At 44.6% G+C, this 14,766-nt stretch overlaps 1 protein-coding gene and 1 long non-coding RNA gene across 4 annotated transcripts in view; one reads left to right on the top strand and one right to left on the bottom strand.

Moving 5' to 3' along the window:
* LOC118557090 (dr1-associated corepressor homolog) overlaps positions 1 to 6,680 on the bottom strand; it is a 20,709-nt gene extending 14,029 nt beyond the window's left edge. Inside the window, exons 1-3 of one of the 2 annotated variants that reach the window (XM_036126229.1) lie at positions 6,539 to 6,680; positions 1,343 to 1,690; positions 355 to 553 (exon numbers count right to left, since the gene is read on the bottom strand). In XM_036126229.1, coding sequence (XP_035982122.1) covers positions 504 to 553; positions 1,343 to 1,690; positions 6,539 to 6,575 — 435 coding nt within the window. In that variant the 5' untranslated portion in view covers positions 6,576 to 6,680 and the 3' untranslated portion in view covers positions 355 to 503. Of the gene's footprint in view, positions 1 to 354; positions 554 to 1,342; positions 1,691 to 6,538 lie in introns of those variants that run through there. The other variant, XM_036126230.1, reaches the window with a different exon arrangement.
* The window catches only part of LOC110367782, a 20,255-nt gene extending 5,489 nt beyond the window's left edge, over positions 1 to 14,766 (top strand). Inside the window, exons 3-4 of one of the 2 annotated variants that reach the window (XR_004927593.1) lie at positions 12,977 to 13,053; positions 14,072 to 14,766. This is a non-coding gene — a long non-coding RNA (uncharacterized LOC110367782). Of the gene's footprint in view, positions 1 to 10,429; positions 10,483 to 10,637; positions 11,276 to 12,976; positions 13,054 to 14,071 lie in introns of those variants that run through there. The other variant, XR_004927594.1, reaches the window with a different exon arrangement.

Here is a 14,766-nt window from a genome sequence, read left to right as displayed (position 1 = left end):
GATTTTCAACTGGACTGAGATCACCCAAGGGGGTGGGGCTTCAGGTTGGAAGTGGCTGCTGATTGGACAAAATTATTAAGACTTAGATCTGCAAAATAAAATCCTTGTCTCTGTTTTTTTCATGTGTTTTAGGGAGGGTGGCCCTGTGGGCCGGCTTGGTTTCTCTATCAGGTTTCTTCCCTCTGATATTTTTGTTAATTTCCGTGAGGTGGAAGAGCTTAACAAGGATTATTGGGTCATTGGTTTCTAATAAGAAGACGGATTATTTTTAAAGCTTCCCGATCACAGAAAAATTTACTTCCATTTAAACTCTATTTGACTAATATGTAAAAAAATGCTAAAATGAAACTTTGACTTGATTCAGTTAATTTTATTATACCAAAACATTATTTCTTTAATATAAATACATTTCCAAGCCTTTGACACAGATTCAGGAAGAAGGACAGAAAAACATCAAGTTCTGAGAGTTTTCATCCGGATGAAGGTTCCAGGTCCAGGAGGCCTCAGTTATTAGATGTTTCTTCAGCCACGTCCATCAGATCATCAAACAGGTCTGGGAATAAGAAGAAGTGTTATTTCTGATGGTGAGAAGAACGCAGAGTAAAGTTATTTATCATTTATTGTTTATCAGCTAAAACTGGGTTTACGGCCAGAATAGGTTTTATTGGTTCTACATGTTCAGAGCTGCCCTCAGTTCACACGGCTGGTAGAGTCAGACAACATCGGGTCACTAAGAGGGTTCTGAGTCACTAAGAGGGTTCTGGTTCACTAAGATGGTTCTGAGTCACTAAGATGGTTCTGAGTCACTAAGAGGGTTCTGAATCACTAAGAGGGTTCTGAATCACTAAGAGGGTTCTGAGTCACTAAGATGGTTTTGAGTCACAAAGATGGTTCTGAGTCACTAAGATGGTTTTGAGTCACTAAGATGGTTTTGAGTCACAAAGATGGTTCTGAGTCACAAAGATGGTTCTGAGTCACTAAGAGGGTTCTGAGTCACTAAGAGGGTTCTGAGTCACTAAGATGGTTTTGAGTCACAAAGATGGTTCTGGGTCACTAAGAGGGTTCTGGGTCACTATGATGGTTCTGAGTCACTAAGATGGTTCTGGGTCACAAAGAGGGTTCTGAGTCACTTAGAGCAGCTGTTGGACCTGCCGGTCCTGACCCGTCCCTAAGAACACTGGAGACAACGTCACACATGGACACCTGAAGACATGTTTGCAGGAAGAACACCTGGAAGTCTGAGTGGGTTGGGATCCTCAGTACCAGAACCTCAGTACCAGAACCGAAGGTACTAATGGGAGAAGGCACGGAGAACGTTCTCAGAGATGTTCCTCATACGTACCTCTGTCAGACACAGCAACAGTCCGGTCTGGGAGTCCTCCTGCCTCCTCACCACCTCCTGGTCCTCCCATGCCTCCTGGTCCCTCAGCAAAGAGGCCATGAAAGCCTTTTTTCTTCTGCGTCCCCTTATCTTCATCATCGTCTTTATGAAAGATCTTGGAGAAGAACCCTTTATCTTCCTCCTCATCTTTCTTCTTCTTATCATCGTGTCCGAATGAGAAGAATCCTCCCTTCTCCTCCTTTTCCTCGTCGTTGTCCCCTTTAAATATCGACCTGAAGCCTCCTTTCTTCTCCTCCTTCTTGTCGTCCACGCCCAGAGCGTTCTTCACCGCTCCCTCCACCATGTCTCCTGCAACACAGACAGAAACCTTCTTCTTAACCTTCAGAGACACAGACAGAAACCAGGAATCTTTTATTGTTACTATGGTGACATTTTCCAGGACGTTGTCAGATCTTCGGCTTTGAACTAAAACCCCACTTCCTTCCTATTTTGGGTTAAAGCTCAAACTAGCTGGGGTTCTAAGGACCTCTGAATCTAACGAGTATTACCCTGTTTAGAATTCCTGTGAGACCTTTTCAGCTAGATGAGTAGGATACGACTGACCAGCTAACCACCTTCGTCCTAGGGCCACACCCTTCTGCAGTGGACAGGTCAGGCAACCTAGTAGCCCGAGGCCACCTGTACCCCGACCACCGCCCTAGTTAACGGTGGCTCCTACTCCTATAAATCAGCACTTGTTACACGATCAGTATTTTTTAAAGACTCAAAAGTCCCTAAGGGTGTTGTTTTATAGTTTGGGCTAAAGGCAACCTTTTAAGACCTCCAAAATATTTCTAGAATCATGCACCATGACTATTTTACAATCATAGAAGAACTCGGAAAAATGTTGACTCACAAATTGAATGTCCACAACTTCTAATAAAATTTTATATGCTTCTTTAATTAGTATGCTTTTGCAGGGGATTAGAAACAGCATTAAGCAATTTAACAGATTACAATTTAATATTTAATCAACTTCCTATCTCTTATCTAAGGCTGCTTACTAATACGTTCAGGAGAGGAGTTTGACTTTAGAGGAGCAACTGACCCGAACCTATGATGGAAACTCATAGTGGCTTTGATTGCTGGATGAAGAGCTGTTCGACCGAACAACGCGCCTTCTCTTGATGGCACACCTGACGTCCCGTTGATGCCCCACTCACAAAGACTCACACCACGAGTCTCTGCCTTGATGTCCGTGCCTGAGGTGCTTCTCCTTGGCTCGAGAGGGTGGTTTAACTGCAGAACTGACATCTAGCAGGTGCAACTCGCATCTTCTGGGCATCTAGGTTCAGCTCATCGACCAGGTCAAACCACAGCAGTTCTTCTTGACAGGATTTGCAGATCGTTGGCCCCGATTTGTGGAAAAACACGAAAAATAGATAATCTGACTCAGTCTGGGCGGTTCTCAGAGACACGGGCGCCGTGTTCTTCCTTTGGCTCCACGATCGTCCTTCCGTCTTGGGTCTTCTTCTCTTCTGCTCCGCGCTGCATGTCTTCTGAGATGAGAATCTGAGCCACGAGTACCCAAATCACCCTTCTTTTATGTGCTGAGAGAGCCGTTGGGAGGTTGCAAACCTCAACCCCCCCCCTGTCTCCACCGAACACTTGCACCCAGTACCTTATCACCTCATAAACTTTTCACCCTATGCAGATCTCTGGCCGAGTCAAAAGTTTTCGCTCCTCTTTCTCCGACCCCAGGCAGCAGGTCATTGAACCAAAGCATCTGATTCCACTTCCTCTTTTCTTCTCGGCAGATTTCCTGTAGCCAGCAGCTGCAGTCTCCTTCCAAGCGCTACTTCCTTTTTCCACAAACTATTTTCTCCTTAGCCTGTCTGACACTTGGACTGCACTAAAATAATCATCATTTCAATCATTTAATACATGAATGCTTGATCTTTGTAAGAAAGAAAAACAATCAGTCAAACATGCAGTTTAATAAAAAGAAAACAATTAATTTAAATACACAATTAAAGAGCTCTTTATGTTATCTTTTTTATGTAATACCTTTAATTTCCAAATTATCTCTTAATTTGTGAATGGTAGAGAATATGGTTGAGCTCACCACACCACCGATTTTAGAGGTATTTTGACAACGTACACCGACTTACGCACAATAAACAAGAAGCAATGAACTAGTACAGGACAGGTTTTTCTGTATATAAAGAGATTAAAGGGCGACTGTGCCTTGATGGGTTGAGTAGTCGTCTGGCAATCAGAAGGTTGTGGGTTTGATTCCAGCTTCCCCTTGCCACATGTCGATGTGCCCCTGGGCAAGGCACTTAACCCCAAGTTGCCTACCGAGCTGCGTCTTGGTGTATGAATGCATTAGTGAGCGGGACTGGGTGAATGTGGCTATAGCGTGCAGCGCTTTGGGCGGTCAGTATGACTGGAAATATAAGTTCAGTCCATTTATCATTTTTTATCAAAGGATGTGGAAAAAACATGAACAGAACAGTCTATACGGTCTGCTGGGACTCGCACCGACTTCTGAAAGTCCTATTTAAATATGTAGATATTGAGATATAAAACAGTCCTGATAGTTTAGAGTGTTTAAAAAAAATCAGTGGAGATGGATCTGGACCTTCTTTGGACTCATAAATTGTCTAGATCCTGCAGACGGCATCCCCTGCTCTGTCCTCACTACCTTCTAGGTCCTGCCTCTCCTGGACTGTGCAGCTCCCAGACCTCACAGTGATGCTGAGACATAAACGCTTTCTATTGTAGCTCTGTAGAAGTTCTTTAGCAGCTTAGAGGGAAGTCCAGACCTTTTCAGCTTCCTGAAGAGGAAGAGCTGTTGTTGCCTTCTTCACTGGGTGGAGGTGTTCTCAGTCCAGGAGAGGTCAGTGGAGATGTGATTGTCCAGGAACCTCCACCACCTCCCCCTGTAGAGAGGAGGCATTCAGTCCTCCTGGACCTCCTGTAGTCTATCATTACCTCCTTAGTCTGACTGGTGTTTAGGATCAGGTTGTTCCTGGAGTTCCACTGGGTCAGATTGCTGACTCCTCCCTGTAGTGGGACTCACTTAGTGGGAGATCAGACCCACTACAGTGGAGTCGTCCACAAACTTCTCCACTGTGTCTGTGGGTTATGGTTAGAGAGGAGTGGAGAATCCATGCTGTGGAGCTTCAGAGCCAGCATGTCTGGGAGCACCGTGCTGATGCTGAAGTCCATGAAGAGCATCCTGACAGGTGATGTTCTGCTGCAGGTGAGTCAGAGCTGAGTGCTAACGAGACAGCGTCCTCTGTGGAGACGTTCTAATGAGACAGTGTCCTCTGTGGAGACGTTCTAATGAGACAGCGTCCTCTGTGGAGACGTTCTAATGAGACAGCGTCCTCTGTGGAGACGTTCTGACCAGAGGGCGTCCTCTGTTGAGACGTTCTAACCAGACAGTGTCCTCTGTGGAGACGTTCTAACCAGACAGTGTCCTCTGTGGAGACGTTCTAACCAGACAGTGTCCTCTGTGGAGACGTTCTAACCAGACAGTGTCCTCTGTGGAGACGTTCTAACCAGACAGCGTCCTCTGAGGAGACGTTCTAATGAGACAGTGTCCTCTGAGGAGACGTTCTAACCAGACAGCGTCCTCTGAGGAGACGTTCTAACCAGACGGCGTCCGCTCTGGAGACGTTCTAACCAGACGGCATCCTCTGTGGAGACGTTCTAACCAGACAGCGTCCATTTTGGAGACGTTCTAACCAGACAGCGTCCTCTGTGGAGACGTTCTAACCAGACAGCGTCCGCTGTGGAGACGTTCTAACCAGACAGCGTCCTCTGAGGAGACGTTCTAACCAGACAGCGTCCTCTGAGGAGACGTTCTAATCAGACAGCGTCCATTTTGGAGACGTTCTAACCAGACAGCGTCCGCTGTGGAGACGTTCTAACCAGACAGCGTCCGCTGTGGAGACGTTCTAACCAGACAGCGTCCATTTTGGAGACGTTCTAACCAGACAGCGTCCTCTGTGGAGACGTTCTAACCAGACAGCGTCCTCTGTGGAGACGTTCTAACCAGACAGCGTCCTCTGAGGAGACGTTCTAACCAGACAGCGTCCGCTGTGGAGACGTTCTAACCAGACAGCGTCCATTTTGGAGACGTTCTAACCAGACAGCGTCCTCTGTGGAGACGTTCTAACCAGACAGCGTCCTCTGTGGAGACGTTCTAACTGAACCTGCTGCAGCACAAACACCTCGTTGAGATCAGGGTTGGAGCTAGCCTTATAGGGCCCTGAGCACAAATACTGCATGGTGACCCCATGTGGAAATTAACATAAATACAGAATTTATCAGTGTGTTTCTTTTTAGTTTCAAAATAACTCCTAAATATTAAACTTTTGAGAACAGTTCCAACAAGACAAGACATTAAAATCCTGAAAAAACATTATACTAATTTTGTATCAACAACGGTGCACATACTTCCACACAAGATAATGTTGTTTTACCTATTAATGAGGATTACTAATAAGTACTATTATGATTACTGTGATTATTATTATTATTATTATTAATATTATGAAAAGGTCCAATATTGAAGACACCTGGTGCCAGATTCTAATTAACTAATTAACTCAGAACACCTGTAAAGGCTTTTAAATGGTCTCAGTCTGGTTCTGTAGGCGACGCCATCATGGGGAAGACCTGACAGGTGACCATCAACACCTTGACAAGGTGTGTTTGTTCACAGAGCTGTCAACATGAAGAAATGCCGTAAAACTGCAGAACTTGGTCAATTTTCTCAGAGCTGCAGCTTAGAACAGCTTTCAGATCAATCATCGGCTCAAAAAGGAGCATAAAGCAGCTGAAACATCCGTTAGTTCCATTTAAAGGCTGTGATTGATTACCTGCTGTTGACTCCGCCCCTTCTACCTGAAAAATTCAGATCCTGAGATTTTAAAATCCAGACTGTCACTGAAGCGTGTTGAAGCACAAAGCCTGAGACGTCTGTTCATGCAGCATCTGGACCCAATTTGGTTCTGGTTTGAATAAACACAGAACCACCTGTTCCAGGTGTGTAAACCTGTCCAGGGTTAGAAGTCACCTCCTCAGACCAGATTCCAGGAAACACAGAGCTGGACTGGTTTCATTCACAAGCCTCAACGAACAGCTACACTTTGACTCCACCTGCCAACAGGTGAGTCCTCCAGAACCAGAACCAGAACTCACCCACTTTGTCCGCGATGAGGCCAGCGAACATGTCCATCTCTGTGGCGTCTGTGTCTTCAGCGGCTGATCTGATTGACTGAGGGTGAGGACTCAGGTGGCTCACCTGTCAGCAGTGGAGGAATCAGGTGTGTCTCCAGACCAGACCGACCTGTTCCACCTGCTGCTGCAGTCTGAGCATGCTCAGTGGAGGCAAACCTGACAGGTGAGAGGAGTTCTGGATTCTGGCTGCAGGCGAACGTGAGACCTGATGAGTGCCGTTCCTCCTCAGAGAGAACAGGCTTCAGTCACGCTGTAAGCATGTTGGTCCTACAGGCCCTGGGGGGACTTTGCATTGACTGCCATTCATTTCTTAATCCTTTCTATGTCTAAACCAAAGCAGGTAGTGGGTCATCACACACACAAAGGGCTGCAGAGATTACAGGAAACAGCTGAAAATCACTTTTTAAGTCAGAAATCTGAGTCTGGTGCTGATCATAACTTCTGAGATGTTTTCCATTAATGTTTACGGTACAGAAACTAAACTTCGAACATTTTGTTCCAGTTAAGCCTCCCAGGTGGAAAAATGACACGGCTCCACCCTCTTCGTCATGTTACTTTCCTTTGTTCTCCACCTGTTAGGAAACGCCTAGAAACACAAAAGACTTTCTGTGGAATCAACCGTGGAATCAAAGTCTGATTTTAGGGTTCTGATTATTTCCTGGAACCAAGACGCTGCTTTAAATATATAATTTATGACATGAATCAATCAATCAATCAATCAATCAATAAATTTTATTTGTCAACTGCAATTTGCATTGCAATCGAAAATTCAGGATGCTTCACATTATATGTGGGAACATGTATTGTAAAGCATCTGTCTTTTTTATCTCCCTCCACTCTCCCAATGTAAATCTTTCTTCAACAGATTTCAAGGCAGCGCCTGTGGACTTCGTGTAAAGCAGGTTCTGAGACAGTTTGCAGGAATGCAGCCTTGACGGCTGCGCTATTTAGCAGCGGCTGACTGGCTGCGTTCCTTGGCAACGCAAGGCCTCAGTCAATCGTTCCCCTAAAATGTTTGTAAAGTGTATGTGATGGACGGTTGTACTGGAACAACAAAAAAAACCTTGTTAGCACAAATAGCACAAATAATTCTGAGACACATATATGCAGAAAGGGAAACATTTGAGTGCTGGTCGGGTGACATGTCATCTGTATATGTGAGCATCAGTATGTGTGTCTGAGTGAAAGTTTATATTTCTGTGGAGCTCTCCAGAGGCCATTTGTTCTTGGTCTAATCCAGCAGCCAACAGTTCAGAGAAACCTCCACAGATGTCAGCAGGAAAGGTGGTGGGGGGGGGGGGGGGGGGGGGATTTGTGCGATGTCGCCATAACAACTCAGGGGAGAATTTAATAGTGGAAAGTCTGATTTGAAAAACAGAATTTGTTATGAGAACAAGCTGAAACCAACTTTTCTTTCAGCTTTAGAGTCTTTTTCGTCGCTGTCTCCAGGATCCAATATTCCAATAATCCAATCGATGGGCTAGTTAACGTTCACACTTCCAGGTTTTATCCCATCTCACCTCTGTGTACCACAACCGCAGTCAGCTTATCCAGCCTACAGTTCTGATCATTCATTGCCTTAGTGATCACGTCGACTGCTGCCGACAGTCTCATCAGGGTCATGTTGACCAGCAGCAGCTTCTGAAGGTGCTGATACATTAAATATCCTCCCAGACCAAAAAAGAGGAATCCAAGTATCGTAAATCCGAATAAGTAGACATCTTCTACGTCCTTAACAGAAAGCATTGAGAGGCACACCATGGACCATTTCTGCCACGGGTCCATGATGTATCCTGCAAAAAAAGTTCCGTCTGGACAGGCACTCTCCCCGGTCCTTTGCTTTCCAGTTGAAAAGATTTGATCAATAGCATTGAGAGATCAGCTGACGAGATCCATCATTTCCTTAGAGCTTTTGGTTGCTATGAAGAAATGGCACAAAGACACAAAACGAAGCAAACAGCAGGAGAGAAGGGGGGGGGGGTAATAGCAGATAAGGAGCTCTGGAGAGCTGAAGAAAAACCGACCGACATCGAGGAGACAGAACAGCAAACCTTCCTGTAATCTGTTGCTTCAGGAACATTAGATCAAAAACAGCTTCTTTCCAAAGCTGTAAGGGCTATCGCCCCCTGCTGGGAGGGTTCATGTCTGTTCCAGGTTACAATCCCACTTGAACTGCTGAAGTATAAAAACGGACTGTGTACCACACTCGACCCGCTGATTTGCACATTTGTATGTATCCTTCAATATCGCTGCTGCACTTTTTCCGGAAACGTACTGCAAAACTGTTTACAATGCAACTGTCTATTGTTAAATCACTGCTGCACCTTACTGCATATTTGTTTACATTGCTTACATTGTCTTTACATTTCAATCTGCCTACTGCTCACTGCTGCACTTTATCCGAAAGTTAATTGAAAGTTATCCTGTATTTGACTGTGATTTACCACTGCATTTTTCTTATCCTGTACTGTAAATTCACTGCAAGGTATCCTGTAGAGTTACTGCAATCTTTCTGAGCTGTATGAAAAAAACGAAATTTCGTTCTGTATGCACTCTGTGCTACAAAATGACAATAAAGAAAGTCTAAGTCTAAGTCTAAGTCACTGCTGGTAATGCCTGTTTGAACTCTAGGTTCTCAGGGAACCATCCATGCAGATTGCTCAGGTCTGTAAACTGGAGCTTTAAACTACTGCTCAGCTATGCTTCATGGATGGAGCGCTGGGCGGTTAATCCATGCAGCAACGCAGTAATCTGTGTCGTTGGTAAAGGGACAGCTACTGGACTTTATGGACTTTAGGATGAGTTTTATGAGACCTGGAAGGCTATTTGCACACGTCAAGTTTTTCAGAGTTGGCCAGTGGCATCAACTGATCAACACACAAGTGACTGAATATTTTGTCTTGTAGTGTTTTTTGTAATCTGTGAGCATCCTGAGTCCAGAGTGTCTCATCAAAGACTTCTCTATGGCAACACATGGTGACAATATAGATTCCTGACTGTGATTTATGAATCATTCAGGCAAAGACTCTTAAACTCAACAACAAAACCAGCAACTTAGAAGCAGGTCTGGACTTTGACTAGGCCATTGCAGCACCTTGATTCTTTTCAGCCAACCTGTGGCTGATCTGCTGCTGTGTTTGGGACCTCGGTTCTGTTAACGGCCCGGTTTGGACCGAGCTTCAGCTGTTGGACTGTTGTGGATCCTTCTATCTGCAGAGGAGGTCCTGGTCCACTCAGAGACTGGAAGGTGTCCAGATCCTCCACCACTGTGCTGGACAGGTGCTTTGAGCCGTTTATGCTGATATACTGTTGGGTTTCTGACCGGGTTCTGTAATCTGGTCTCAGCTGTCCAAAGGATGTTAATCCAGAAGTTTTATACTGTAAATATGACAAAATAAGGCGTTTCCTGTCTAAAGAGGAAACAGGACTGCTGCCGGCCTTTATTTTCAGTGAGATCGCTGCAGCAGCGTTTTTACTCTGGAAAAGATCAACCAGACAGCTGCAGCTCATCCAAAGCTCTACCAGAGTCTGGACCAGCACCAGGGACATGGGTCATATCAGAACCAGGCCTTAAATCACTGCACTAGCTCCCTTTTTAACAAAGATTAGAAATTAAAGTTTTCTTTTTTATTTATTTTATGACATTTCTCATGCCTCAGCTTTATGTCTGGTTTAAATGAACATCTGATAATTTCTTCATGCTTAAGTGTTAACGTTGTTCTTTTAATGTGCTCCTTGTGTTGAATGCTGTTTTCCTTGCCTCCAGTCCTTCATGTATAAACAGTGCTCAACAGAAACCCGCCCTGCCTGGTGCTTTGACTAACAAAGTCCTGCTTACATCTTGTTTTCCAGGCGTTCTCCTCCAACCTCCTGCCAAGCCGTGTGATTCCTCTTCCACCTGGGAAGTAGGGTTTTAGTTCATTAAAATGTCAATTTCTCCATTGTGAGATTAATAAAGACTATCTTATCTTAAAACTGATTCAATTCCCCAAGAAAAATCATCTTTTCATGTAAAGAGAAAAAGAGTAAAAAATAAATCAGACTTTATTTGTTCTTACAGACGGCATCAAATCCAGTAGGAGCAGAGTTAGAAACAGCTTGTTGGCTAAAGCTGTGAGGGCCATCGCCCCCTGCAGAGGAGACGGAGTCTGTAGACGTTACAACATCACCGCTGTGAACACAGATTATTTACACACTCTTAACCCTCTGGAGGGTTTCATTGCACAGTTCTGCATATTCAGGTTTATATTGCACAAGATTTACTACAAACTTTACATGTTATCATGTCACTACACTGAAAGCAAACTTCTCTTACACACTCTTAACTATCAGCAATGTTTTATCGCTCAGTTCTGCATATCAGGTTTAAAAACATTGCTCAATATTCTCCAACACCTGAATGTATCATCAAAGAAGCATAAAGTGACTGATTCATCCAACGTGTTAGGTGTTCACACTGAGCAGCGCCTCACATGGAGCTCAAAGCTGCATGATTCATCCAACACAATGGATCGTTTAGGTGGGACGGACTTTCAGAACTTGGGGCGAGTTCTAGCAGACCACAGAGACTAAAGAAAAACACCTGTACGTATTATTCACTATGTTATTACCTGCACCCACTGCCTATTGTTAGTTGTGTGTGTCTTAAGGCGGAGTATGACCTGAAAATATTCACCTCGGCAACACACCGTGACAATCAAAGCTTCTTGATTCTTGGTTGATTCTTGAAGAGGAGGAGGTGGTTCAGCTGGTCCACTGGTGCGGTCAGAACCACCTGGAGCTAAACCCACTAAAGACAGTTGAGATGTTGACAACAGTGTCTGGTAAGGATCACTTCTGGGTCCTGAGAACCACCTGTTCTCAGGACCTGAGATGGTCCTCACACAAACACACGGTTCTGATGGACCAGACTAGACTTCCTGCATTAGATCAACCAATCCACCTTCCCTCGGAGCTGCTGGTCATCTTCTCCACTGCCATCACTGCGCCGCCATCTTGGATGGCGATGGTGGTGCATGTAGCTGCAGTGGCTCAGTGCTCTCTCAGTCAGCGCTATGTTTGGCTGGTCGCGTATTGATTGATGATCCATATTTGCTGTATGGGTTGATGAACATCTACTGCCAAAACAACCTCCTGAAGATCAGAGTCTGCTACGAACAAAGCGTTACAACAGAGTTTTTCATATCCCAGTGGATGTAGCAAGAAGCCTGGGCTACCCGTGGATTACCATCGCAGTAGGGAAGTGCAGACAGAGAAAGCAAAGGTGAGGCTGCAGGGCAGGTGTGCTAGCAAAGCCCCGCCTCCCAGCCTGTTTCTCTGGGGATCTGTTACCAACAAGATGAATGAAATGAGACTACAGAGGATGAAAGATGGCTGCATGTTGCTGGTCACTCAGACCTGGCTTCATTCACTCGTACCAGACTCCATCAAGTTACCAGGCTACACAGCAAAATGTCAAGACTGAATGAAAGAGTCCAGTTAGAGCAGGGGGGGGGGGGGGTTCTCTGTATACATGTGAATGACACCTGGTGTACTAACATAGTGACCGCGACCAGCCATTGCTCCCCAGACTTGGAGTTAAGCTGTTAAATGCAGACCCATATAGCTCCCCACAGAGGTTACCGTAGTCATGGTGACTGCTGTTTACATACCACCGGATGCTAATATCAAATCCGCAATTGGACATTTGCACAACATATGGTACGCACATTATAGGGGGCGACTTTAACTATGCAAACTTGGGGCTCTGCAAATTGCCACTAGAAGAGCTGATACCCTAGACAGTCTACTAGAACATCTAAGCTACAGGGCTAGAACACTTCCTCTTCTGGGTCAGTCCCCCTCAGGAAAACTGCTCCAACCATCATAATGACTGTTAAATGAGGTGAGATGAACCTAGACACAGCAGCCATGAAATGAATAAGATGATGAAATTATGTTGCAGAGAACTTTCAACTGTCAGACATTGAAAGTTGAGACAAACATTGGAGGAATTTGGTCAAGAATTACAGAGAAAAACTGCTGCAGATGAATTTCAACTTTAAGATTTCTACTTGTGTTCTTGACGTACAGACTCTGTTTATATTGTGTTACTGTTTTTTCAGCTTTTCTGTTCCACTGACTTACATGTTTGATTTTCTGTTATGACATCTACACTGTGATGTTGCATTACGTTGATCAGTATGGTTTTATGATAAAGAATGTCTGCTTGAGACCCACACACACAGACCCACAGTTTATGCAGTCTTTTGCTTTGACATAGGAAGGATCAGGATCTGATTGGCACCAAAGATCCTTGAAATACTTGGTAATGATAATTTTCAATACAGGGTCTTCTTGCTCAGATTGGCCGAGAGCGGAATTTCCCAGAGGGTCACATTAGTTTTTACCTTCTCTTAGGTGAGATGGCGTTTTCTGGTGGGGAAAGGCCCAGCCCGCTCTGTGATGCCCCCTACTGTTACTCTGGGATTTGTAAGGTATGAAAGTGATGGATGTTTATCCATGAGAATGGAGAGTGGAGGACCAAGTAAGGGGATTTAAAGGGTGGAGGTAGAGTAGACGGATTTGACCTTGGTCACTGAACAGTCTTAGCTTACCTAGTCTAATGTAAAATTAAAATAATGTGCGCAAAGGAACCTAAAACAGGCCTGACTCAATTAGTGTAACCCTTGAAGACTGTGGTCTTGAGTGATAAATGCTGAATTCTGAATTATTCATGCTGATTGGTGCTAAATGTTTCCTTTGATGTTAGCCCCCCCTGTTGGTGTGCCTACCAGCAGGGGGGGCTAACAGACATTTGGACTGTTTTGTTATGATGTGCCTTTGGGGAATTGTAAGAGATTATGTGACCCCAGAGACTGGACTGCATTATCATTTGCCTTGGAGATCACAGATAAACGGACTGTGGAGGCCAGAGCCTGACATACTTAGACTGGACGGAATGACTGAGTGGATAAACGTGTCGGCTGGAACACGTATGCATTATAATATCCTTTCCACCAATGTGATGAACAGAACACCGTTATCATGCTGTACACGCCCCTGAATGGGTGTAACACATCTGATCCTATAAAAGGTCTGTGGGAAGGACGATCAGGAGGCTCGCTCTCTCTCTGTCTCTCTCTCTCTGTCTCTCTTTCTCTCTGTCTCTCTGTCTCTCTCTCTCGCTCTCTCTCTCTGTCTGTCTGTCTCTCTCTCTCTGTCTCTCTCTCTCTCTCTCTCTCTCTCTCGGCAGTCTGGAAAGGACGTCAGTGTTGTTGTGTAAAAGAACAGTACTGAAATGAAGCCTTTCTCTGCCTTTTAGATTAAATATGGTAAATATAATTCTGGTTCCATGAGTCTTTTTACTCCTACAGTAGAAACACCACATTATTCAGTAAAAGAACCTGGGCTGCCCGCAGCACTTGTGTTGTTGTTTATTTGTGCAGGGTACATATTTGCTGTTGATTACGGTTTCTCACACTGCGGTTTCTTTCCTGCCGTAAATGGCAACAGATCGGAGGTGGACAGGATGTAGGGATGTTTTAAAAAGCAACAAGGACGATTCATTATCATCGTGGAGACAGCCGGCTGTTCCTGTCATGCTGCAGCGACGCAACACTCCAAAACACACCACATCATCTTAAAGCTGGACTTTAGAGACTGTGTTAGCAAAGCATCAATGCAGCCACTTCCTCATCAAGAACACATCAACGAGTTCTAATGCCTCAGCTTCAGCAGAACCTCACTGCAGCACCAAGGCCGATGAGCCGCTATGATCTTAGCTGTAATCCACACAGGGCTTCCCATCAGGCACATATTCAGCTTTCTGGACACCTAGTCAGCATCTTTCATTCACAGTGTAATAATATAATGACGGATTTATAAAGCAACAAGTAAGGCGCTTGAGACGCTTTGATTTTCCTGTTTTGTTGCCTCGACTTGTAGAGGAGAACGCAGTTCCTCTAAATGAGAGAAACTTGTAGATAAGGGAACGGTTTATTGCTTTTACACGGTTCCACTTTAATTTCAGGAGTCTTCCTTCCAGCGTCGACACGAGAATGTTTAATGTCTCTGAGGCTTGACCCTTGGTGCTATCTACTAAGATTTACTCTTCTTAACTTGAGTTTAACTGGAGCTTTTCATTCAACTGCAGTGGTTGTAAATGAATAAATAATTTTATTTATTTATTTATCAAATAAAAAATAAAC

Source organism: Fundulus heteroclitus, chromosome 22 (genome assembly GCF_011125445.2).
Source record: "Fundulus heteroclitus isolate FHET01 chromosome 22, MU-UCD_Fhet_4.1, whole genome shotgun sequence".
NCBI lineage: Eukaryota > Metazoa > Chordata > Actinopteri > Cyprinodontiformes > Fundulidae > Fundulus > Fundulus heteroclitus.
Note: the sequence above shows the minus strand (reverse complement) of the source record. Positions and strands in the feature narration are given on the sequence as shown.